At 39.5% G+C, this 21,124-nt stretch overlaps 1 protein-coding gene across 1 annotated transcript; it reads left to right on the plus strand.

Annotated features, from left to right (window-relative positions):
* The first annotated feature begins 119 nt into the window (after window positions 1-119).
* RBP1 (retinol binding protein 1) lies at window positions 120-16,563 on the plus strand. Its single transcript, XM_027884370.1, has 4 exons — window positions 120-1,572; window positions 2,159-2,337; window positions 13,557-13,658; window positions 16,293-16,563. The coding sequence occupies exons 1-4, from the start codon at window positions 1,500-1,502 to the stop codon at window positions 16,344-16,346; spliced, it is 408 nt and encodes a 135-aa protein (XP_027740171.1). The 5' UTR covers window positions 120-1,499; the 3' UTR covers window positions 16,347-16,563.
* The last annotated feature ends 4,561 nt before the right edge of the window (window positions 16,564-21,124 follow it).

Raw genomic sequence — 21,124 nt, forward strand, 5'->3', positions numbered from 1 at the left:
CTGAAAATCCTTCAGAAAGTTGTTTCTTGTTAATAAAAAGAAAGCACATCAGCCCGAAACTTCTTGAAATGGTGTGGTGTTTTAAATACACGAATCCTGGTGTAAGTGAACCAGGATGCTCAGCTGCACAGCCTGAAGTATGGAAAGAACAGCTTCCTCGTGAAAGTAAAAGAAAGGAGATCTTCATAATAAATGTTCATCTTTAGTAATGCTTAAAGGTCAAACATAGTACTTTCCTAAATTGTAATACTGTGATCTTACAGGCTGTTTTAGCATGAAGATGGCTTAGTGTTGAAACAGCAAAATATAATGAGCCGTAACTTTATACAGATATGTTTAACTATATGCTCATCCTAAAATTTCACTTTTTAAGACCCTAAATAACTTTCTGAGTTTCGGCAGTTTGGCCAAGAGATGGAAATAAATCTTTCTTTCGTGTGAGCACTTCAAAACACATGTAAAGCTTATGTTACTTTTGAGCCTCTGGGTTCTCAAATTCCAGACAATCCTCATCCCCACGTTCAAAGCGGGTTTCTTTACTTCTCTGATCCAGAGCCTTCTGCAAGGGTAAGTAGTTACCAAAGCCCCAGAGTGGATAATATATGCAAGAGGAACATCAGCTGTTCCATTTGAAAATACACAGTGGAAAATAAATAAATGAAATTATTTGATAGGGCTCAGTCTTAGAGCCATAATTTTAGCCAAAAAAATCTGTTCTCTTCTGTGCTGGATGCCTGTTGTGCTGGATCAGTGTTTCTCATTTCTGACAGAAGACACCTTCAAAGAATATAGAAACTCTGTAAAGTGTTATTTTTGTGTTTCAAAGTTTCTTAAATTATGTGTTCAGTAGTGATGTGGCATTTTTCAATATACAGAGCTAACCACTGCTTCTTCATACAAGATTCCACCTCACTGGCCCTTTTAGAGCCCTCAGCTGACCAGACAGCTTCCACTGGCGGTTCTCTAGAATTAAGGAGCTTGGGGACAGGTTGAATTAAAGCCAAACCCAAATTGCTTTCACTGAAAGAGCCTGTGTGATTGTTTTCTGGAAAGAAGAAGATACAAAGTAGCTGAAACATACTCAAGAAAGAAGATTTTGCCTCAGAAACCATACAAGGTAAGCACTTGGGTAGCTTTGGCTGATTTCCTAAACTAAAGCTATTTTAAGGGTTCTTTTTCTGGGTGACAAGAGAAATGCAGAGTAATAAGGTTAAAGTGGATGTCCCCTGCAGAAGTTACAGGAAAGGTGAAAGTTTCATTCAGTTTGAATCAAGTCATCCTGCTGTCACTGGAAACCTCCGAGGTTCAGCCTTGTGGAAGGGTTTAAAGGCAGCACTTCAGCAATAATCGGCTTAGGAGGACTTGCATAGCTCCATGGGCTGAAAAAGAGATAAAAGAAACCAGAGTTGCAGCTTGCCCAAAGAAAGGCAGTGAGCTGTGTGGGGCACAATCAGCACACGCTTCTGAGCCTTTGGTTTGGACAATTCCCTAAAGTAGGGATGCCTGTGGATTTCAATGGGTACTGGAAAATGGTCAGCAATGACAATTTTGAGGAGTATCTGAAAGCACTGGGTAAGGTTCCCTTTGTACTTCTTCAGTAAATAATCAATAAATGTCACCTTGGTCTTTACATTAATCTATTTTTTTTCATGTATAGTCATAAATCATTTTTGTGAGAAATATTTTCTTCAGGAATGCACTTTTAAGAGTTGCCTTAAGGAAAATTATTGTGCCTTAATCAGCCTCTACTTTTTATTATATTGAAGCTTGCATTAACAGAGATGAAACAACATAGCCTGAAGAGCTGACAGATTTTGGGTTTTAAAAAACACAATCATAATTTGAAAAGAGTAACATTTTTGTGTTTAATAAAGAATCAGTACAGTACATTATGCAATTTTGTGTGTCTGCATTTGATGTTGTGTTAGTATCTCTAGAGAAATATGCAAGGCCTTATGAATTGCCCAATACAAATTTTTTTAAGATTCCAGGTGATGAGAAAAGAATTCAGTGGTGGACTTTTTCCTGATGAGAAGTCTGGCCTGAAAGATCTGGACATTTTATTTATCTTTGTTCCTTCTAGTTCTCCCCAAAAAGCGACAAGCTTGTTTTTGTGGACGACTTTTCCGGATTAAAAATAACACTTTTTCTTTTTCAGATGTAAATGTTGCCGTCAGAAAAATAGCAAACTTGGTAAAGCCTGACAAAGAAATCCTTCAGAACGGGGATCATATGATCATTAAAACTCTAAGCACTTTCAGAAACTACATCATGGAATTTGATATAGGAAAGGAGTTTGAGGAGGATTTATCTGGGGTGGATGATCGCAAGTGCATGGTAAGAATTAGAACTGTAACCACGGGCAAACAAGAGTCCTACTAATCTGAGGCCTTTCCCAGACCTCATCTGGTACCTTTTTGTGGGGCTATTCCTAAAATTGTTTCTGTATTTCTCAGATGGCCAAGATGTACCTGCAGTACCTACTGATTTTAATCAGGAGCACAAAGCAATTTTATCAGTGAGTGAACAGTAACTTCAGTGAAACTTTGCTCAGTTATACTGGGATATTCATTAGCCAAAAAGGCATCTCAGTTCCCTCTCAGAACCTCTTCACTGGATTATGTTTTATGGTAAAGGAAATCCACTGATTGCAGGACCAAACACCAGTCCCCATGTGTAAGAATGGGCAAGTGCCTGAAAAATTCATGTAATTTAATTGAAATTACAAATATATATTACTTAAAAATTGTTATGTGCATTTATTAGAGCAGACACATTAATTACTGGAGCACAAATATTATTGAAATGAACAAACAGGACTCTCTCTCTGAGCTGTGACTCTTGTGAGCTCTTTTTGCTTGCCAGGAGTAGTTTTTATCTTATGACTGATAAATAGCAATTAACAGGGGAAAAACTTGAGAATACCAAGTTCTCACTTTTTAGTTTGAAAACGTGACACTGGCAATATTCTGCAGTGAAGAAGTTGATAAACAAAAGACAATTATCTCGGGAGGGTCTATAGAAGAGAAATCACATAAAAGAGAATTAATAGATTTCCATTTTTGAAAGGTAATACCATTTAAAGCCAATAGTTTTATCTGACAGTAAGAGATGCAAATTTTCTTTTGCTCTGGTCATGGCAGAAAAGGGAAAGATTGTGGAGACCAAAAAAAAAAAAAAAAAAGAATGGCTACCTGCTGATTACCTCAAGTAACCTTGTTACAGAGGGTACAGGTTCGAGATAGCAAACATCAGAACATCTGCTCCCAATGTTTGTGTGCACAGAGCTGTCCCCATCTGAGCATTGCCTGTACTTAAATGCCATTAAAGTCCCATTTAAAGGAGGACTAAACCATCCTCCACATGGCAGTAAGAAGTCTCTGTGCTCTGAGGCTGCCTAGCAAGTGCCTGCATTGAGTTCTTCTTACAAGATGTGTGAGGCAACCACTGTGCCAAAAAATCAGACTGAGAAGACAGGGAAATGTGGTCCTTGCCTAATCCTGCTTTCAAAGTGCTAAACAGATTTAACACAGAATTCTTGATTTCCCCAGAAATATCCTAAATATTTCATTATTTGTAATGAGCAAAAATTTTCTACTCTTTTTTGCTAAACTGAGTGATAGGGAAGAATTCAAAATGTGAAACCAGAAAGAAGATACTAGAGAAAGATTATTTTAGCCGCTACAACAGCTATTTGATTTGGAGTAGAACCTAATTCACCCTACTTTCAAAGGTTACTCAAACATTTTATCTGCTTACAGTTAGTGCAAAATGTTTATTCAGCCTTGGAAGCAGAAGGTACCAGCACCTTCTTGCCTTTTCAAAAAGAAACCAAACAAAAAAATCAGAGGTAGTCACTAATCCTGATGGGGTTTTTTGTTAAGAATTATTTAGGGATGTAGCTCCACAAAACCCTCCAGAGGCTTCCATGTCTCTTTATGGCCTCCAAGGACAAATTCCAGCCGCAGCCGTACAGTTCAGGTCACTGATCCCTGCTTCTCTGCTTGCCTTGTAGCAACATGTCACACCTAATAGTTCCATTTTCTGATTAAAGATTTCTGCATGAGGTCTCTGTTTGTCAAAGGCAAAACAGTACAAGAAGCTTTGTCTTTCTGAAATTACTTCAGTCCAAATCTGATAAACATCAGGAAAAATTTGCAGTTGTTAAGCAGCAAGCGGTGCAGAAAGAGTCCTGTGAGAGCAGGGTCATGGAGGCTCTAAGAGATACTGAACCACTCCCTGAGTGGTGTTACGAAGGAAACCACCATAAAAGCAAAGGTTGAACATCATTCCTGGTATTTCCTTTGCTCAGCTGGGGCTTGTGGAACTGCCTCCATAAATGGCTTAATCATTAATAGTCAGCCTGTGTAATGGGAGAGATTGTGAATCAATTATTGTTATTTATACTGTGGACCGAGGAGACCACTGGGCAAGTTTCATCCAAGTAGCTCAATGTATGAGCAGTACAAAGTAACATGGATAAGACAAATTGCACATTAAACATTAATCTGTATAGCAGAGCAATCATCAGGAGAGCAGCACAAACAACCTAGGGTAATTCACCCTATAGCTATGGATCGTTTTTTCTTTTAATGAAGAATAGATCATCTCACTAGAGTTAACATAATGTTAGCACAGCAAACAGGTTACATCTTGTGTGTAATTCACTGAAATTGTGTTCACCTTTCGGTTGTAAAACATATCCTTGAGTCAGTCAGGGTAGAGTGTAACTACAGGAATTCCAAATCGATCCTGCCCATAATGAGAAAAGGCTAAAAATCTTTGCTGACACTTATTTTAGAAGTAAGCTCAAGTTTTGACACTGGGAGGGGATGCTCCTGTGGCAGTACAGGCTCTCTCCTTCATTTCAGTGAGGGCTCTTTCATTTTTGTAGTTGGTCACTCCTGTCTGAACTTTCTGGATATTGAGTTAACTGAGCAGGATAAACCTCAGGAGTTTCAGTTTGTCCTTCTTTTGACCCTTAACTGTCTCTTTCTTGCATGCACATGTTTGAGGTGACTCTTGAAGATTTTGTTTCTGTGGGGAAGTGACCATTTGCTAGTTTGGAATCCTGAGAAACTCAAAAGTTTCTCCCTTAGTTAAAGATGCAGTTTCTGTTAGTTGACCACACAGGAGAGATCCCTGATCCCAGTGCAAGGTAATTCCAAGAAGGCAGTTGGAATCAGTGCCATGTCCAAGCATGTATGGATCAAGCTGCAGCACAACCTCCTCTCCTAAGACATCTGCATTCACTGAGCCCCACAGAGCTGCCAGGCTTCTCCTCCAGCTTCCCCCCAGAGATTTATCTCCTAGAGAAAAGTTGAGTGACAGTTTCTCTCCTTATTTGGCAGCTCCAGCAAAGAAGTGTTTCTGCAGACTATCGTACTTAATATTCAGGGCTGTTGAAAACTTGGCAGTTTGAAGTACAGAGGTGCAATGAAAGTTTGCACATCCAGGAACCTCTTTTATTTTTGGCAAATATTACAAGGAGCACAAGATGTAGAAGGAAGTTTAGAACATTAATACTGTGTTACACTTTTTCTCCTGAGGTGTGAGTGGGACCATGTAGTAAAGTTTGTGCTGCTCTGACAAGTTTGTTCCTGGTTTTAATTGGTAACATAGAGCAGATGGACAAGTGTACCAAGACAGAAGTTTAAAGTGAAACGGATAACTCTGGCTTTGGTGTTTCCTGCACTGAGTATGTGATCCTGCTGTCTTAATTCTTAGTGAAGCTCCAGTCTCATCATGAAATTTCCTCAGTTTTAAAGATAATGTCTGTAATCTCTCATTGTGATTAATTTAGTGACTGTCTCAGGTATTGCACTAAGGATGAAACTTTGTTTCACGTGTATAAACATTAGTGTGGAAAAAACTTACTGTGCACAAAAGAGGCAAGACCTTATTGAAACAACAACTAATTGAAAAACATCTCTGAGGTATATCTCATTCATCAGCAGGTAATAAACAGTGGAACTGAGGAATCATCTGCAATGTGAAATATGTCAGGGCAGGATTTGACACTAAGCAGAAAATATGAGCCTTCAAAGTGTATTTGCTTAATACGTAGTAAAAAATTTATGAAAAACTTAACTGAAAAATCTTAAAAGCTGAAACAAAGGCTGAAGTTTCACATTCCCAGTCTTTGCACCCAATGAATCCAAGCAGCTTGAAAATGGGATAGCTCAGATGCAAAAATTACCTTCCTAAATTTTTTACTTTTCTAATCATTTTGCTGCTGAAGTCCGAGGAACCTTTTGCATTCTAATTTTCCTCTGCTGTTCAAGCATTTGACTGCATTGCTTTAGCTCACACTCTGCAGAATGAAGCTCTCTTCTGACAGAGAGTAAGGGCAAATGACCTGTTTAAAAAATCAAGGAAGATTTTGCGTTCTAAATATAGAACAGCAGAATTCCTTGGATAACTGAAAGCAGTGTTAGATGCGTCAGAACTGAATATTTGGCCAAGCACGTGAGGGATGCTCCGGTAATTCGGAGCCTGGTGCAGTAATTTTCTTCTTCCATTGGAGCAGGAAATGAAATGACAATGACTGGGAACGGGTAAACAGAGAAACCAGCAGGAATTTTAAACTGAATATGGGAAAGAATACATATTAACCAGTCAGTGAAAAAAATTGAATGCAAGCAGAATATAACCGTGAATAAGTTATCCAGTGGGTTCCTTTATTGGAACTAACATAACTTCTGGTCATAGTTAAGACTTGCAGGGGTGGGGTAGGGTGAGGATTTGGGAGCTGTAGAATTCACTCATCAGATCCATCATCCATCTTACCATATAAAGTGGCTTCCTGAAAATAATTAATGTTTAAGACAGCCACAATAAGGACTGTTACATGTGTCTTATCCTACTGAGGGGAGACAAGTTGTTTGAAGCTGCAGTTTTATTTAACAAAAATGCCTTGTGTGACACAGATTCCTCTCTGGTTTATATGAAATTTAGTTGTTCTGGACATAATTTGATTTCTACCACTGCAAGGTCAGGATAAAGCCCTGTTACAAAATCACATGGCTCGTGAAGCTTATTTAACTGTTTAGGCAAGGCTCTTCTGTTACACAAACGGAATTCACAGCTCTTAATCTAGTTCAGAGTAGGTTTTGGAATTAAGACTTTGTTGCTAGAAAAACAACAACCAACAAACAACATTCCAATACTTGGAATTTCAGTAGGGATCCCCACAGGATGAGAAGACTCAAAATAAATTGTGCCTGTCTAGTAAGATGCAAGATCATCAATATGTCTTTACTTGATCCTTCTGGTTGGGCTGTTTTGTTTCTTTACCCTTCCCATGCTGTCCTTTTTGGCCTGTAGGTATTTCCTCATATCCTTTGTTGGCTCAAGCATTGTTGTGGAATCACTGTAGCTGGGACTGTCTTCTCTCAGAGTTAGTGCCCCCTCTCTCTCTGCAGTGCTGTGTTTTCCCCAGCTCCTCGTTGGCATAATCACAGATGATTTTTTTTTTAAATAATTTAAAAGAGGCAGACTTTCATGTAGTTTTCTGTTGATATTTCTGACCTTTTGCGAACTGCTCTCCACAAGGGAGGAAGAAAATCCCTCCAGTAAATCCCCTTGAGGTCTGGAGAACAGAGGTCCACTCCTGGCTCTCTCAGCTCTCTCAAACTCCTGTCTGTGCCTAAATAAAGAGGAACTGTTCCCTTTTTCCTGCCTTGTTTCACCCTGCCTGCTCTTTTGGCATCCCTGCTTATTGCCTGCAGGTGAAATGCTCAGCACATTCACGCAGTGATAGCAAATGAATCTTTTGCCATATAATTTGTCATAAACTTCAAATTTTGCAGTGCTGGATTCACGTCTAAAATCCGAGACTGATCAGAAGCTTTTGAGCCAGTTATTCACAAAAGCACTGCTGGCATACTGAAGCTCTGTAGGGAACGTGGGTTTGGATGGGTTTAGCACTTCAGCTTTTTTGAGAATTCTGAAAAGCTCTGAGAGTTATGAATGCAGAAAGTACGATCAGAAAGAATCAGCTGAAAAGCTGAGAACCAGATGTAACAAATCCAATTTTGAATGACAAGCCATTAGTGTTATGTACAATTGCATCTTGCTAAAATTACACAGGGGATAAATCAATTATACGCATTAATTTAAACAGTAAGCGTCTTAGAATCGATTCTGATCCTTGCATGAAGTGAATTGGATGTGCTGGGTTTTATTTCTTTTTTTCATTTTTTCTGGCTTACGATATACACAACTCTTCTATTTTTGTATTATTTGGATGCAATTTTATTTCAGTAAGAAAAAAAACCACCATGTCTAAGAAATGAAGCAATATGCACTGTCCAAAATATTGATTCTACTCCTCCTCCCACATACTGTCAGCTGCATGGCCTGCAGCTTTTCCACCACTCCCTGCAACATATTCTTACTCCTTGCTTTCCTTTGTTGCTCTTATGAGCAAGGATTCAAAATAAGGAATTGGAACATTTAAGATCTGCTCCTGTCTGACAGCAGACACCTTTGATCTAGAACTTGCCAGTCCAATCCTAAGCCCCTTTTGTAGCAATTCTAGCAATGGAAATGCTGGCAGTGATAGAAGCAAAGAAGACTTGATCATGCCCTAGGTACAGTGTGGTTAAACATGCACAGCCTGTGGCCAGCAACAGGCTCCTGAGATAAATCCAGGAATCCAAACACTGATTTTTCTGTTGGGTTTGTTGTTTTCTCAGTGGTTTCCCTCTCTGTCACCAACCTACCAGACACAGATTTGAGGAGATAAAAGGGATTAGAGGACAGAGAAGATGACAAGCCCTGAGCATGGCTGGGGCCTCCTGCACAGGCCACAGCATTACAGAATGTCCCTTCACAGCTACATTACACCTTGGCTGTGACATCAACATTAGTTTATTCCATCAGCACTTCATTTGATGAAAATTTCCCTTGCAAACTGCTTTTCAGAGCGTTTTATATCACTTTGATACTTAGTACAGATTAAAAGGCTTTATCTTGAGAAGCCATTGGATACCTAGTTGGATATATTGCCATGTTTGACCAAAAGTTCCAGGATATTGTCTTCAGTGTTATTTGTAAACACTCTACAGGACACAGCTCAAATTGGATTTTCCTGTGTCATCTAAAAAAAATGACTTTCCATTGTTTAATCCTTCTGAAATCATAATTAGATTTGGAAAATGACATGTCATGCTCACAAGCAGGGAATTGCTGGACTGAGATGGAGCAGGGAGTGCACTTTTGGAGCTTTGCAGTCATTTGCTGCACCATATATAGAGACAACACTGAGGGGAAGTGGGAGAGAAACAGAGCTGGTTCTGCCCTGGTTCTCCTACAGACAGGAAATCAATACCATGTTTTTGACGAAAGGTGGTGGCTGCAGCTCCTATTTGTAAATGCAGTGTGTCAAAAATCTATGTAGCATTAACAAAAAAAATGTTCATGAACTACTTTGAAAAAAGTTATTTTCCTTCATTTGCCTGTAAAATACGTGATGTACCTTCAGCAGAGCACCTGGCACAGCAGGAACTGCCAGCAGGGGAATGGGAAGGGTTGTGCAGAGCCAGCATCAAATGGGTTTGCACTTGAACCTTGCTGGGAAATGCAAAGTTCTCTGATAATGTGTTTGATGACTATTTCAGTACATGACAAAAGTCACTGTCTCTGGCTGTGGGGCAATATGACTTGCCACTGGAAGCTGGAGTTGTGCAAGACTTCACCACTGTTACTGCTACTAGAGAAAAAGCAAAGACATAGTCAGTGATGTGGTTTGGTTTTATTAAATATTTCATTTAATAAATCTACCCTGTCTCATAACTGAAAACAGCAATGAGAATATTTTAACCATAATTTCTTCCAGCTTTAATTTTCAGGAAGGTGGTGTTGCTGTGCACATGGATTGAAATCTTCATATCACAAGGAGATTAAATCACTAATGAAAGTGTGTGAATGACCGAGTAATGAAAGGAAAGTATCAGAGTACAGAAAAAGTGTAAGATTACAGAATTCATAGCATAAAACTAAAGAAAACTTGAACTTTTTTTATGTTCCCAGGCTTCAAAGGCTTTTGCACTTCCCAGAGGAGCTCCATTCCGTATTGTTACTCCTCAAGAACAAAGAGTATGTTGTCTGAAAAAAGGGCAGTATTGTTGGTTAGAGATTTTGAGAAGAGTTAAATTAAGGCAAGGCTCACTCTTATGTATCTCAATCCCTTACCTTTCCATCTGTACCTTCAGTATTTTTAACAGCACGTTAATCCCCATTCTCTGCTGAAGTCTCCCACAGAATTATCTGCATCTGACCTAAGAAGTATTCACCTTAGGTTTAAGGATGATCAGATAGTGAGCAAGCAAAATTCAGGCATGCTTATAACAAACTAGATTATGTACTGCCCAATTAAAAGGAATAAATGATGTCTTCCATTTATCCTCCAGGAATCTTCAGTTTTAGAGAAATACTACATTTTCATCTACTTGGTTCTGTTACCATCAGGAAACTGCAGCTTCCCAGTGTCCTCTGAGTTAGTCTGCCTCTCCTCTTGCTTGTAGAGGAAGATGAAGGATAGGAACTGCCTGCCTGGGCATGCTGTGTCCACCAAACCCTGGCAAAGGTTTCCAGCCATGGCTCAGTCCCTGTAATCAGGCAAACCTTAGGTAACACTATTACCAAAATGGGGGCAAACAAGGTTAATTAGAAAGGCCTACTTTTCTCAGAAAAGTAGCTTTACATAAAAGGTAGAGTGTTTCTTGATAGTGTGTGCCAGGAGAGGAAAACAACAGCGACTGCAGGCTCGTGCAGAGCTGCCTTAGTCTGTTCAAGTGCTTGGCTCCTGATTACGCTGTGGGGAAATCCTGATCCAGTCTTTCCAAATAAATCTTTGCTCTTATAGACAACAAAAGAGATGATATATACCAACATTTGCCCTACAGTGGTATTTTTGGAGTATTATTTTTATGTTCTGACCCAAATGTTTGGGAATGCTGTAAGGCAGGCATTGCTCTGTGTTAGGTGTTGGTGGAGGGAGCAAATGCAGCAGCCACAGCACCTCTGACTTCAGCTACCACTCACTGTGTGTCTCAGTGGAGATGTTTAGAGAGGAAGAAATTGTTTCAATCTGAGTTGAAAGAGAATTTTCTGTCTTCTGTATTAGTGTGTCTTTAATAAGAGAGACATTGAGACGTTGCAGTTTGACCTAAAGAAAGACAAGATACAGGTGCTGCTGATTAACCTCGCTGTCATAAAGGGGTTGCTCTGCTAATAAAGAAAAGGACATTATGTTCTCCTGCAATATTCTGTCCTTTATAACCTTGAGAGCAAAACAGCTACATAGAAAAATCAGAAATTGTATGGTTTACTCATATCCCCTCAGCATTTATATTTCTCTGAGGGAAGGCAGAGGATGATAACTGAGAACACTGTCTGATAAAGCAGCTTGGTTAACGGTCTGTGGTATTATGCTCTTTGTGGTTATCACCAAATTGCAAAAAGCAATATCTAATCTCGACTGGAAAAACAAGAAAGCCAGAGAAAAAAAGTGTGTTGTTTTCTGAGATGAAACAATTTCAGTCACCCTTGGAGGCTAAAAAGTTAACATTTCCTTGAATGGCTACGAATATTTGTCGATTGCCCCCAAATGTACTAAGCCAGGGAATATTATCAGGCCTAATAACTTTCACAACTGACTTTGAGCATTAGTAGTTGGATAAACAAAGTTGGATCTCACTTTGTCATGGTATATTGCCTTTGAATTCCTACAAAACCCCACAAAAACTAGTAAGGTAGTCTAATAATTAAACTGTGCTGAGCTAAGACTCAATGGATACGAGTGCAGTTCCTAAGCAGAGTTGCATGTACAAAGGCTTCATTCCTCAGGATCCCTCACATGTACAAGTTATCACTTATTTCATGGTATATTCATTTTCAGAATCAGAAATTCTTAGGTATGTTAGCTTATAAACATTTTTCACTTTGAATCCGAGGACATCCACTTAGAGACAGAAGATAGCAAATAATAGGAGTCAGACAGATATAGGAGAGGATTTATATTGTGGGTGAGCACATAAACTACTGTTTTACCCAAATGTGTTCCTTCCTGCATTAGCATTTTTCACATTAAGAGGATACAGTTTCATTGAAATGTTATCTGCCACGTGGTTTAAATACATCATTTTCCAAAAGTGAACAGAAGAATTTCTAAATGCATTTTCCAAATTGAAGAGATTTTTAGAAGGACACATGAGTTTGTCTTTCAGAGACCCCATGTGGTGCAAACAGACTATGTGTGAACAATACCAATGCCCTGCCTGTGATTATCTGTTCTGGCACTCTTTCTATGATTCATTTTCCTTGCTTGTTTAGTCTAAAGCTGCCCACAGTAGGAGCCTGCTGGCTGTACTCATTCAGAGATAGTGGCTATCAAGGATATCACTTAAGAATTAATTGTTTGTGACATGCACGGATTAAATAAATAGGACTGCGTAGTTCCTGAGTGTTAAACTGGCATTAATTCCCAGACTGAAAAATGGAGGCTGAATTCTCATAGAAACTCCACAGGATGGATGCAAGAAGTTTCCTTTAATGGCAGATCAGAATTCATCATCTCTCCTGATTTGGCTCCTCACGCAGGCAGAGGCTGAAGGCTTTTACAAGATAGACAGTAATTCCATATTTAGTCCTCAGAGTCACTTCAAACAAGCTGATTTAAAAGCCATGTGCTAATAATCGATGTTAAATTATCCTCATGGAGCACAAATTGTCACTGCTCTCCCCTCTTTAAATATTTTACAGAGTAGTGCTCCTCTTTATCTTAGGGAGATGGGAAGGCAAAGTGTCAGGAGACACTAACCAGAGTAACAAGCTGCAGGATGCACCGTCATACATTGAAGTAGTTTTATGAATCAAGTTTTAGTGAACCACTCAGGACAGCACCAATATTCACAAAAGTGCTGTGCTGAATACTGCAACAGCTGATTCTCACTCTCATCTGCCAGTCCTGGCTCAGGCAGTTCCCCAGCCTCAGTTAAAAGGTGTGATGCTGGGATAGTCAGCAGTTTGCTGATGCTTCCAAACCACTCGGCTCCATGAAGGAAGGCAGATTAAGACATGAGGAAAACCCAGCTCAGTATTGAAAAGCCTTGTTCATCCATAAGGCTGGGAAGAGGGAATTTTTTTTCAGGTAAAGCAGCTGGGGAATCATTCTTAGGGTGGAAAACCCAAACTGAATCTCAAATTTTCAGCTCCTTTTGTAAAGACAGCGTTAGGCTGCAGACCCTTCTCCTCCTGTGTTTGTCAGCAGGGAGGGAGCAGTGTGCTCTCATCATCAGCGATTTTGGTGGTATTTTTTTTTCTTGCATTTAAACAACTTTATCTCATGCTTCCAGTTTTTGGCAGGCAGTTGGGCAGCATCTTTCTGTTTGGGCTCATTTCTTTTGTAGTTATCCTAAGTATTATAACACTCTACAGTTCTTATGGGATACATTAATTATTAATTACATTAGAGATAAGTTTTGCCTCATGGAAACTAATCATAAAACCAGAGAATACTGCAGTAACACTGAACATGTCTGTTTTGTTAGACCACTGTATCTTGGGACGGAGATAAACTTCTTTGTGTACAGAACGGAGAAAAAGAAGGTCGTGGTTGGACCCAGTGGATTGAAGGAGATAAAATGCACCTGGTAAGATCATGTAAGAGGTTTTAAATGCCACTCTATTAAAATGGTTGGATGTAACACAGCAGGGGATGTGCTGTTGTTTGGGCCTGCTTGGACATAATTATGTATTGGTGCAGCATTTGACTTCTTGTTTCTAAAGCAACAATTTCTTTTGGAGCCATTACACTTTTGTGTCCCTCACAGAGACCTCACAAAGGTTTCAGAGCACTACTCTGTCTGTTTTAACTGTCTGTCCAGACATGCCAGGCTGAAATGTTCGCACATTTAACAGAATGTCCCTCTCCCAGTCTCTAAAATACACACTATGGGAGCTGGTGAAATTGCACACCCAACAATGAGGGAAAAATACATCATTGTTCTTTTAAAATAATTACAGGTCACACTGCATTATAGCCTACAGAACTAAAACAGCAATTAAGTTTTTTGAAATGTATGTTCTTTCAGATCATCATTTTTATCTTCCTAAATTAACAGGGCCTGAAAGAAGATGCCTATCCTTTTATCCTATAACAATTTATAGCAGCCTCACTCTCTCATCAGCGTGGGTAAAAGGCAGTCTTCCTGCTGAGATAATAAAATCCAGCCTCCATTTCTGTCCAGGACTATTAGCATTCAGCAGCTTAAATGGATGTTCCCTAAATATTCAAATCGGTAGCAGAGCTATGAAATCTGCAAAAGTACCCCCAAACCTCTAGTAAACACTATTTTCAGGTAGTCTCCAGTATGGATTTCTTTAGTCCTGAGTGCTGCTATCCACTCAACCTGCCATGGACCTCCAGCCCAGACCACTTTCTCACCTTGTCCCTGTCAAGAGGTTGATTTCAGAAGCCAGAAATTGAGATTCAGTTTCTCAAATATGTGTCTGGTGCCAGTCTGGGTACCCCAAGGTAATCTGACCGATCTGGGGCTCTTTCCAAAGGCTGTGCAGGGTTCTGTGTCACACCTGCCAGCTCATGCAGGCATCACTGTACTCATTGGCACTGGTAAAATTTATCACAATCTGTCTCAGAACTCAGAATAAAATTACTTCATGCAAAAAGTGTTTTAGATTCCACTCCCCAATATTTCAATTTTATCACTTTTTATATTTCATGAACTACAAAAGACATCCTCTTCACTTCCCTGATCCTTGTTAATGTAACTCTCTCCATTAAAAACACAGTAAAGAGTCCCATTTCGTACTTTATTTTTGACCAGCTAAGGTTACTAGGGCTTGTACTTTTGAGAGTGCTTTGATAAAATGAGCAGTTTCCTCTAAAAAATTGATACTTGGATGGCTTTATGATCCTATTGAACTTTACACAATGAGCCAAGTGTTAATTCTTCCCCAGTTCTGCAGAGAGTGATACCACATGCTTTAGTAGTTTATTGTTTCCTATTTCCTTCATTTCATTCTATGCTCTGCACTTTGTGGTTCTTTTTCCTCCTTAGATTTTATTTTATGTGAGTGACTTATTTGGCCATTCTCCATTTCCTTTTGAGTTTTATTGCCCTTTTCTATTGTATTGATTGCTCCTGCTCCACAGGGTTTTGTCACTGTCAGCAGATCTCCTAGCCCTTATTGCACACTCCTTCTTCTGGGTTACCTATAGAGTAGTGAACAAATCAGTGGATTGGTCTGCCTGGTTCACCCGTTCATTATGAAGCACTTTCTCCTCTTGGGGTCCAGCAACATATGCCAATAAGGTTATTGACTTAATGTAAGGTTTTTAATGTCATTTTATCCAAGTAAGTCCCCCTTAGAAATGTGCATAACTTCCTCAAAGTACTCCCACAGCTTTATTGAAAGTCTTGTCTGGGAAGTACAACCATCCCTTCTGCTGGGTCATGCATAACCTTTGTCTTTGTGTCCCTCGACACCTTCTGTGCTATTTTTCTGCCACCTAAACCAGCTGACCCGTGCGCACATCCCACATGGACACATCTTACATGCACAAATCCCACATGGACACATCTGTGAGCACTTCTCAGGTCAAAGTGAAGTATTCTCAGCAGTAGAGAAGGGTCACCAGGTGAAAGCAGCAGCCCTCACAAAGCAGAGGCCAGGATGTGAACATCACTGCACCTGCTCCTGCCCACTTCACAGGGTTCCAATGCCTGGCAAGTGGGGATTTTGGGAAAGCCCTTAGGGAACACAGTAGGCAGCATTAGGCATCCAGTGTGCTCAGGTTCAGTCAGGACTCTCTGCTGTGCTGCTTTACAGACCCAGATAACTCTTGTGTACACCTGTGCTTTAGTCCCATGATCTCTGTGTTGCCAGAGTGGACCTTCAGCCTGTGTCTGTCTGGTCAAACCCACCTCCACTTCTTTATCTGTCCAAAATAGGAATGCCCATTTCAAAGATCTAAGCAGTTGCATAAACTGCAAATAGAGAATAATGCACAATATTTGGCCCTTTAAGATCAGGGGTCCCAAAATAACTTCTCTTACTCCATCTTGTACCAGGAAAAAAAAAAAAAAAGAAAAAAAAAAAGGTTTTCTATTAGGATGAAAAATAAGCAAAAGTATGTACGAGCCTCCCAAACTAATTTAATAGAAATTGTGGATTCAAATTAAGGTGGACATACACATGAACCTATAAAGCCATGTGTTCTGGGTAAAAGTTGTATTTTTTAATTAATTATTTTCTTTTCTTAGGAAATAAGAGTGTGTGGAGTCATGTGTAAGCAGGTCTTTAAGAAGGTACAGTGAGCCCACTGCTGATACAGAAGTGAAGAACAGTAGAATTTACAGACTTAGCAGCAAATCTCCAAATGCTAGTACTGACCATCATCAGTGACGAGAGCAAACACAGAAACGAAGATCGCATTAGAAATGTGTAATTAGAATAAAATATTTTTAAGAAATAATTTTGAAAAAAATAGCTGCAAATACAAGTATTTTTAGACATGCCAATAAAGATACTAAACACCATAATTGTGTGCATATCATAATTCTTGGCTACACCAAAATAGGACCTTGTAAGCTAATTTTTGACTCTCAGTAGACATCACCCTTTCATAGCCTTAGCAAGGGGCCTCCACACAGTCTTGTTTTCAAGAGCTGAACTGTAGTTGTAGGGGAAAAATTGAGAGCTGTTGGATGAACTTACATCCTGAATTCAGTGAAGCCAGTGAGGATCTGACCATTAGCTCCAGTGGAGCAATACTGCACTGGAAGTGTTCCACTACAAATAAAAATCTGATTTCTCAAAATGAGCCAAGTTATGGATCAATAGTCTGCAAAAACACAGAAGCATGGCTAAGGGGCAATTCTTTCCTAAACGCTTGAGCAAATATCTGCTCTTGGGTTTTGGTTTTTTTTTCTTATTCTTGAGAAACTAAGAGTAAGATCACTGCTAGAAACTGCCTGTAATTGTACACACACCACGCTGAAGATATGACTGGCACTGCTGTGTACAATATCATTTGCAGAGGTTTTTATGGCCCATCACAGTCCTCGGTGTAGACTGAGCGTGTAGCAAAGCACTGGCTGAGCAGTTTCCAGTGCTGATTTAAACATGAGTTGGAGAAATAATTTGCAAAGCACACAGCTGCAGTTTCAGTCCATCAATACACTGGATATACAATTAGCACCACCCCTTCACATCAAGTTCAGAAAGAAACAAGGATACAGGGTGCCTGGTTGGATCAGACCTTTAGCATGGAACAGAATTCCATGTGTCTCCTAGAACAACCATTACCAGCTGTTTTCCAGGACTCAACCAGTGGGGAAGTTGCTGTGGCAGAGTTTGAGGTGTTTTAAAGTGTTCTAAGATGTTCTTCCTTTCCCTGCTCTTCTGCAGCTCCTGTGCATAGCATTGCTTTGCCTTCCTTGGGAACCCCGTGGTGACAGGGACTTTGGAACTGTAACTGGGAACAAACGCTGCCAGTCTCTACGAATCAGGGTCTGCTTTAAAATATGCACTGTTACTAATCCTGGTAGGAGCCTGCTCTAACATGAAGGAAAGAAGGTTCAGAAACAGTCATTGTAAACTCTGAGGTCAGCACAGCAGGGATGATGAACTTTCTAAACTAGGGCATTTCAGTAGTACTACATGTATGGGGAGTGTAGCACCAGATGTGCTGTACTGGACATCTAATTCAATTTTCTAAAGTTCTGGGGGTTGTTTTACATCAGAAACTACACAGAAGATATTATTCATGAAGATTTAAGCATCTCTATGTGATAAACAGTGGAAAAAATACTCCCTCTCCTTGTAAATTCTTGTGTTGCTATTGCAGCAGTGTGGCTCATACTACTTAGAATTCCAGACAATTGTTTACTTTTTTCCCCTGTAATTTTTTTTTTTTTCTTGGCAATACTTTTCCTCATACTGAGGAAGTCTCTGGGAATTATGCTTTGGCTTAGTCAACCAGAAACATGCAGAAGCTGTTTTTCTCTCCTGGAATAGTTTGTTAGCCCTGTAGCTGTGTTTGCACAGCTGGATGGATATCCCTCCTGATCCACACATAGACCAGCACTTACTGGTGGTTCGGTTTTCTTGTACTTGGAGTGGAACAGGTTACAATTAAATAAGACAAAAAGGTACTAGGAGAGGGGGAAAGATCAGGAACCTGTGGATCTCGGGTTAAAACACTTCTCTGCTTAAGTGAAATTGCAAATGGTTTCTACTTAAAATGCTCCTTGTCATTTTACGCAGGGTTGGGGGTTTCCCAGTTGCCAAATTTCAGTGCATCAGTCATTTGTTTTTCTAGAAAGATTACTGGACACAGAAACTTCTTTCCTGCAAGTTCCTAATTATGGATTTCATAATCATGGACACCTTCCAGGTATCTCTCCACTCTTCAGTCTCAATGAAAGCAAGAGAACAATGGGAAATAATGGAAAATAATAACTATGTAATAAAGTGATTTTGGATAGTGACACCACTATCCAAAGTTAAACTTTGCATAACTCTTTTAATGTTCAGCACTGACTGAGACCTTTTTTGAAACGTAGTTTTCCTTCAATAGAACCTGGCAGTTCATAACCCTTAATTCACCAGCTGTCTTCTAATTTTTGCCTGCAGCTCTCTGCAGTCTTGTGTAACATTCACAAACTCTTCTTGCAGAAGGTTGTAAGTGGATCAATTAGCATCTAGCTAAGTAAATCCAATTGTTAAAAGCTATTATTATTGTCATCAAACAGACAGCTTTTCCCCTTTGGGTCATTTGGTACAAGGGCAGATTTAGCACTATACTAATAACTAATGGCTTATCAACCAGAAGCAATGTAACCTGCTGCTAATTATGCAGAAAAGGCAAGCTCACAAAGAACTTCCACAGCTCATGGACAGAAAATACAGAAACTTCAGAAATATTTAACTTTAAATACATTGGCTTCAAATCAGCTCAATTGCTTGTCATCATAATTGTAGCCTCTTATCTCTGCTGCAGCAACCCTTTCCCTTGGAAAAGGAAATTATGTTCATTCGTTGCTTTCACGACGATGCTTCCCAACTGATGTGTATAAAATGAACCATGCAAACCTTGAACAATTAAAAATGTACCATAAAAATGCAGCTTCAAACTTTCTCCATAAAACAGATGCTCGCTGAATGCATAACATCCAACAATCACTTGACAAACATCAGCCACCCTGACTATTTCCATAACCACTTCGTAGCCAAGACCTTCACAGTGAATTCATGTGCAGATTTGCTTACTACTCAGGAATCAAATTTCATATTGGCCTTCTTGATCTTGCACAGAATCTCAGCTGTGGTTTGCCAATCCCAGCTCTGTATTTCTGCAGAACTGCATTACTTCCAGATAATGGCATTTTTTTTATTTGTAGGGAAAGGCCAGTGCCCACAGCAGCAGTGTGAGTGGAAAGGCAAAAAGCTGCATTGCACCATTTCTAAAAGTTAAATTCAGTGTTGATTTTATTCTCAGTCCAGAAAACTCTGGGTGAGAAAAGCTGAAGAATAAAGGCCAAGGTGTTCCATAAGGCTGATTGTTCTCCTTCACTTGCCCCAGTTTGGGATTTGTGTGCATTTTCTAGGTAGGTATGATCTTCTGAGGATGACTGGGGAACTCACTGCTCCATTTCATAGTTCTGTGGCTTTTCAGGGAAGGACACACAGAAGGAATACACACTTTCTGTCTCTCTACCACTTATTGTGAGTATGAAGTTTCAGCTTTACAGAAAAAGCAGAGAGAGAAAGAACCACGTTTTTAGCAGTCATGGTGCAAGGGAGCAAAAATTCAGAGCCTGCAAGTTTGGGATGGCCAAACTTACTGTGAAAACAGAAGAAGCAACATGTAGAGCCATGAGCAGCCTGCTTATCCTTGCTGGAGATACAGAGAATTAATTATAATAGCAAGTAGCAGCTTCAAGCAAACAAAAAAGAGGTGTTTTCTCAACAAGGGACAGAGGCTGTTTTGTTTATGTTGATCCCACAAGTCATTGGAGAGTTTCACCTTCCACTAGACCGGGTTGCTCAGAGCCCCAACCAACTGCAACTTTTTGTAGTGGCATGTAAAGAAAACAGGATGGTCTTACAAGAGTAGGAGGAGAGGAAAGGATGAGAAAGAAGAAAAATTAGTAGCACTAATATTTTTTATAAATTGATTATGTTTGATAGAATAAGCTATATACAGATTGTATTTTCATTTGGAAAACAGATTGATTTCTGTTTTATATGAAGAATTCAAAACATTAGTTTTAGTGGGGCAATTAAGAGTATAAAACCTTTAACTCACTACTTGAAGACTAGATATTTGATCTGAGCTCTAATCTAATCTAATCTAATCTAATCTAATCTGTACAAAATACAGGTGTGTCCAGGGACTGTAATTTTTTTGTTCCTGTATTCTACAAATCCAAGATTTTTTAATAGATAACAAAATATTTTGCCAGCAGGAAAGAACATAAATTAAGCCAGATTCTATTACCTAAAGAGGTATTTGAATATCAGTTATTAGTGTTATAAAATCAATGGTATTAATGAGTCTTTTGAAATGCCTTTATTGTTGCCAGAGCATTCCATCAGCAGATATATTCTGCAGTGTCATGTATGAGAATACCACCCTGTGTGATTTCCATGACTAACATTATACCAGTGTTCTGCCAGACTTTACTTGGCTGTAGCTGAAGCCAGAATATGTTATCTTTGGATTGATATTCACCATATTTTTTTCCATGAAACTCTCCAGTGACTTGAGGGATCAACATAAACAAAACAGCCTCTGTCCCTTGTTGAGAAAACACCTCTTTTTTGTTTGCTTGAAGCTGCTACTTGCTATTATAATGTAATTTCTCCTACTTCTTAAAATGGAAGAAATACCAAACAGCCGTGCTCTGTCTTGTCCGTGCCACTCAGATTTTCTTTACCCCTTTCTAGTGCATAAACTTGGCTGTTTTCATTCCGAGAGGTTTCTGTTTAAACCAGAACAAATCATTGTTCCCATTTCATCCCACACCGGTGGAATACTCCATGGAAACACGTGGACTAAGAGCAACTCTTACAACCTAAGCCACGGAAA

The sequence above is a fragment of the Empidonax traillii genome, unplaced genomic scaffold (genome assembly GCF_003031625.1).
Source record: "Empidonax traillii isolate 1590-97213 ecotype Southwest subspecies unplaced genomic scaffold, ASM303162v1 scaffold143:size1492093, whole genome shotgun sequence".
NCBI lineage: Eukaryota > Metazoa > Chordata > Aves > Passeriformes > Tyrannidae > Empidonax > Empidonax traillii.